The 5500-nt window shown below is 39.6% G+C and overlaps 1 protein-coding gene across 2 annotated transcripts in view; it reads left to right on the top strand.

The window, feature by feature from the left end:
* LOC107653824 (hippocalcin-like protein 1) overlaps positions 1–5500 on the top strand; it is a 42418-nt gene that overhangs the window by 28854 nt on the left and 8064 nt on the right. Inside the window, exon 2 of one of the 2 annotated variants that reach the window (XM_016440664.1) lies at positions 5109–5255. In XM_016440664.1, the coding sequence (XP_016296150.1) occupies positions 5160–5255 (96 nt within the window). In that variant the 5' untranslated portion in view covers positions 5109–5159. The remainder of the gene's footprint in view (positions 1–5108; positions 5256–5500) is intronic. The other variant, XM_016440663.1, reaches the window with a different exon arrangement.

Below are 5500 nucleotides of genomic sequence, written 5' to 3'. Positions count from 1 at the left end.
GCAGCACAAGGCACATGGCAGATAGAGTGCAAACCAGTGAAGTAAACAAACAGTGCAGATATAATGATTGCCTTGAATCTTTAATAATGTATTGTCTTTAAATGATATACACTGAGGGGTTTTTCTCACCAAATATTGAAATGCTGTATGTAGTATGTTATTAATTTTAATAAAACTGTTAATCAATTGACAGCCTTGAATTTTTTCAGAGCTTTACACAATGCCTTATGGCAGTGGTTCCCAAACCTGTCCTGGAGGCCCCCCTGCCCTGCACCTTTTGTATGTCTCCCTTATCTAACACACCTGATTCCACTCATCAGCTCATTAGTAGAGACTGCAAGAACTAAACTGGGTGTGTCTGATTAGGGAGACATACAAAATGTGCAGGGCAGGGGGTCCTCCAGGACAGGTTTGGGAACCACTGCCTTATGGGATTGCCTTCCCCACAAGGGATACACCCAAAATGGTGGTATATTAACAGGCAGCGTAATTATGCTTTCTTCTTTTTGGAACAGCTGGGCGGCTATGATTTCTTAAAATGCTGCCTACAGAGACAAATCAATAGGTTTTGGAACAAGACTTTTGGGAAAAAGAGAGAGAGAGAATTTAGAAAGAGAGATGGTTCATGCAAAGGTTACGCAATTAGAATTAAACTTTAGAGGAATTAAAAGGGTCTTAAGCAAATTAAATGAAGGAAGGGATAGAGCTGGCGGATTATAAAGGAAGAGGCAGAGAAAGAGATGGCGGCTGATTTAGAGAGATGAAAAGTCACTTGTCGGGTCAGACTGATTCTCTCATTACCTCTGTTTCTCATAAATGGATGAGAGATAGAAACGCAGGAGCGGGGAGAAAAATCAATTCTGTCATCCTCTTTCTTCTGCCTTTTTATAGATGCAGGAATAAGATACTCTTGTTGTGGGATTCATCTTTTGGCTCTTTCTCCCCTACTCTGATGCACTGTAACTCCCTCCTTTCATTTCTCTTTTCTCCTCTCAGCCTTGCACTTTTATTTCACTGGTGTGCAGTGGCTCATCACTCTCTTGCTGGCAGGGATTTTAATGAGGCTCTTGTGTTTCAGATATTCAGCCTCCTCAGCCCTCAAGCTTTCCCACACAACAAAACAACTCTGGGGCGATTTCACTAAACCGTTGTGGCTCTTTTGAATGTGGTACACTAAGTGTTCGCAATCCAATTTGAAATGGGAACTAAATGCACTGATTATTTAAATGAAGCATTTTTGTCAAAGCAAACATGGCTACTTATAGATGTGCTTGAAGAAAGTTTTGTTTATGATGTGCTGACCGATACTTCAGTTGCCACTATACTGACACCTGGTGGAGTGGATGCAACATTGTGCACACGCAAAGCAAACAATGCAGTTCTTTGCGTGAATTTTCACCTCTGTCTTTTTCCCAGAGAGCACAGCATTACTCTCCTTTTCATCCATCCATCCATCCCTCCACAGCTGGATTTGCAGTCCAGATGTTGCTGACCCACATACAGGAGAGGAACAGCTGTCTACAGGATGAAGTGGGAAGGCTGTCCTGGATTTTAACAGTCAGAACAACCACTAACACATGTGGGACACTGTGGAGCGAGAGAGGATTACCCCTCAAGCTCAAACATCCAGAGGAAGAAACAAGAGAGACTGCACAGAACAAGAAAAGGAGAAATTCTGTTTGAGGTTGTGAGGGAGTGTGTGTGCTAGCGTGCTTCGGCATATCCGACTTTCTGGTATCTGCTGTCATCAGGGGTTTTCAAGAGCACTTGTCCCATTTCTATGTCATAAATAAGCTCTGTTAGTAATTTCGTTTTTTGTGAACTTTTGTATTTGCAGGCTTTTCCAGATGAACATTTTATTGCTCAGAGGTTGCCCGTTCATTGCACAGGAGGCTTAAAGTCAAGGCGAAATCAGATATGATCCCATTTACTTTTTTTCATGCTCTTGCCTATTATTATAGTGAATGATTTATCGGTGTACATTATTCCATAAAGGAAAGACTTTTATAATAGATTTCTATTTTTTATACATTAATAAATGCTGTTCTTTGAACAGGCTAATCTAAGAAACCTGAAAAGTATCATGGTTTCCAAAAAATATTAAGCAGCACAACCGTTTGACATTGATAGTAATAAGAAATATTTCTTGAGCATCAAATCAGGATATTAGAATGATTGACATGAGACACTTTGCCAACACAGGTATTAGTTACAATTTAAAATATATTAATCAAATATTTAGAATACAGATATATTGAATAGAATAGATATATTGAATTTCCCAATATTGCTGTTTTTACTATTTTTGAGCAAATAAATGCAACTTTGGTAAGCGTAAGAGTCTTCTTTCAAAAACATTAAAAAATCTTACCGACCCCAAAATTTAAAATGATATATGTGATAATAGAATTGAGAATGGCATAAAAGTTCTTATTTAAACCTCTGACTTCTGAGTGCAGGTTTGCTGAGTGTGATTTTGGCTAATCTAAGCGTAGTATGAGAGCTTGCTGAAAACCCTAGAGAAGACTATTAGGGTGTTTTTTGCAAGAGAAAATTATAAGAAGCAGGATATTTAACCTCCTTTCAAAGGAGAAACACAATATTTAAAAGATCTCACTGGTGATTTTCCCTCTGGGATTAGCCAAGAGACAGTTATGTGAGAAAATGTAAGTGGAGGAAGTCATTTCATTCTTTATATATTGCCCTCATCTTCCTCCAGATGTCTTTTGTTCCACTTCTTCTTTATTGGGGGGGGGGGCTCGGTTCAGCCTTTTTTTATAAAGTCTAATGAGTGAAGACTGCTATAAACTAGCATGACATGTCTCAGTGTGAGTGATGACATTCAAGCCCTGGGGAATGGCACACCTTCCAGTATATCAGCAATGTGTCTGTTACGCAGAGAGAGACATGTCGCTTGACAATGCACTGCTACCCAGTTGGAGTTTTTTCAGGTGCAGATGCAGATGATGACACAGTTACTTAGTCCTGTAGTTTCAGTTTTTTATCGCCTGTCAGTTTTCTGGTTCCTATAGAAGGCAACTTAGAACACAAATGCTATAGAAATCCAGCAAATATCCAAAGGGCTGGTTAAGGCACATAATCAGATGGCATAATGAAAACAACATGCACGGCACAGAGCCATTTGCGTGTCTGCTGGTCAGTCCAACACCAACACTCGGCGGTGATGCTCTTTCATCACCACTGGGCCTGCTGCCAGTGTAGGCTGCTCCTGCGCTGCATTCTTGCCATTGTTGTTATTTTTTCTTTTCTATCAGCCCTCCCCACACACACTCCCTCGTTGGCCTCGTTGTGATCCCTGTGCTAAATCATTTGCTGTAGCTTCAACCCTAAATGGCTAAGTCTGGAGATCAGCCTCAAGCTATAAGTATGAAGCGTTTGGGACATATAATCACAGGACTCAGCCGAGGTTAAAGACTTTGAACCTTGGAGCCTAATGAAGGGAGGACAATACCAATGGTATTATTTTGATGGTATCCTATGATGGCCTTTTGATTTTGCAATGAAAAACACGTACAAACTTGTGTATCAATAATTGCAATTAGGGCGGTGCAATTTTGGTGAAAAATTTTGATTTTTCTGATTAAAAATTACAAAAATGGGAAGATGATTGGTGCATGTTGTGTTCCCAAATGCACATTACAGAAACCCCAAATACAGAGCAGATGGAGTTTGTGTGGAGCAGCATGTATTGTGAACCAAGCCTCGCTGAGAAACTGAAAACTCATGAGGTTCATGAGCTGCTGATGTGCAAGTGAACACAGTGCCATGCTTCACTCTGAAATAAATGTAATTATATTGCAGTCCAAATTTAAGTCATATTGCGATTTATTTTGATTAATTGTGCAGCCCTCATTGCAATGCAAAATAGTTAACTTCAATATATTTGTAATGACTTACTTAAAGGGATAATTCACCCAGAAATGAATATTCTGTCTTCATTTACTCTCCCTCGTGTCTTTTCCAACCTGGCTTTCTTTCCTTTGTGGAACATAAAACAATATATTTTGAAGAACTGCTTTTTTTTTTGTTTTTTTTGCTGTTTTTATTGCAGACCCACCTCTAGCCACACCATGGAGTAATCTGAACTTGATCTGTGTTTTTTCATAAAACAATGACTCCTCCCCCAGATCATGTAGCTAAACAATTGTTTTAAATGAGGTTTTCCTCATCTGAGAGTACATGCACTCAGCATGGGGTAGGAAAATCAAATCAGACAGACTGCTATCATCCGTAAATGTGCAAAAATTAGCGTCCCTGAAAGTGATACAGTTTGGAGGATGTTCTTTTTCTCAATGCTTATGTAAGGTAATTTAGCTTAAACTCAAACCGGGCTTTTGCCTCTATCACATACTGTCAGATAATCTTTCTTCATTGAGCTCATACCACTCCCTGTGCGTTTGAGATCAATGTGCCTGGTGCTCAGTGCTGGATTCTTTCATAAATCTTATAGAGTCTTGTTTGTGTGTACTGATCCTCCTCCAGTGTTTTTACCATGGTGCAATGTGCGGCCTCGTATCACTGCCCATCTTGCAGTAATTGTGGGTGGCTCTGTTATTAATTTGCGCAGGGAGCTAACTGTGATCTCAAAACATCATGAGAGAACGGCTGTTTTTCTGCCTTACATTTGGACCAATTAATTTGTACATTTCCTTTTGCAGCATTATTATAGACGTTTATGTATTTTTATCACAGCACTTTTTGTGCCCAGGAAGTGAGAATGAGTCAGCTCAGAGGGGTACTATTAATTCACTAATGGATATGTTCATACACACATATACGAACACACGTTTGCACACAAACACACTAGCTCTAATTATCCATGTAATATCAGGGGAGACATTAGAGTTCACTGAGCCCTGATGGGTGTAACACCAGAGCAAGAGAGTTCAAACACACTTTGTTATGATTTGGAAGAAGCCTGTGGTTTTTAATTAGCTGAAATTTCATGTTCACGATGCCGTGACGGCATCTAATCATTTGACCCCTGGCCTCATATCTAAAACTCCTTCTTGCCATTTGAACTTGTAACCTACTCTAAAATGTTTTCAGGTCACCTCATTGGCCCTCATATCATTTTTTGCCAACAGGTCTGACCTGGGGCCTCGGCGTTGTCACTGCGCACACAGAGACGTATCATCATGGGAAAACAGAACAGCAAACTCAGGCCCGAGATGCTAATGGACCTGAGGGAGAACACGGAGTTCACTGACCACGAGCTGCAGGAGTGGTACAAGGTGGGAACATCTTGAGACATGCACAGGTGCCGTGAATCTGGGGACTTAAGCCACACAAACTTTTTGAATTTTATTGCATTGCAAGCAAAATATCAAATCAAGTGGCATCAACAAATTATGCTAGATCTTTTCTCAGAATTAATTACTTTACTGAGACATTTTGCATGTACTTTTTGTTTTCATTTTGAAAGTGTGTTTGTGTTAATTTAAAAGTATTAAATATATATATATATATATATATATAT

Source organism: Sinocyclocheilus anshuiensis, unplaced genomic scaffold (assembly GCF_001515605.1).
Source record: "Sinocyclocheilus anshuiensis isolate Anshui unplaced genomic scaffold, SAMN03320099.WGS_v1.1 scaffold223, whole genome shotgun sequence".
Classification (NCBI taxonomy): Eukaryota; Metazoa; Chordata; class Actinopteri; order Cypriniformes; family Cyprinidae; genus Sinocyclocheilus; species Sinocyclocheilus anshuiensis.
The sequence above is the reverse complement of the archived record's forward strand: the minus strand, read 5'-3'. Positions and strand labels throughout refer to the sequence as shown.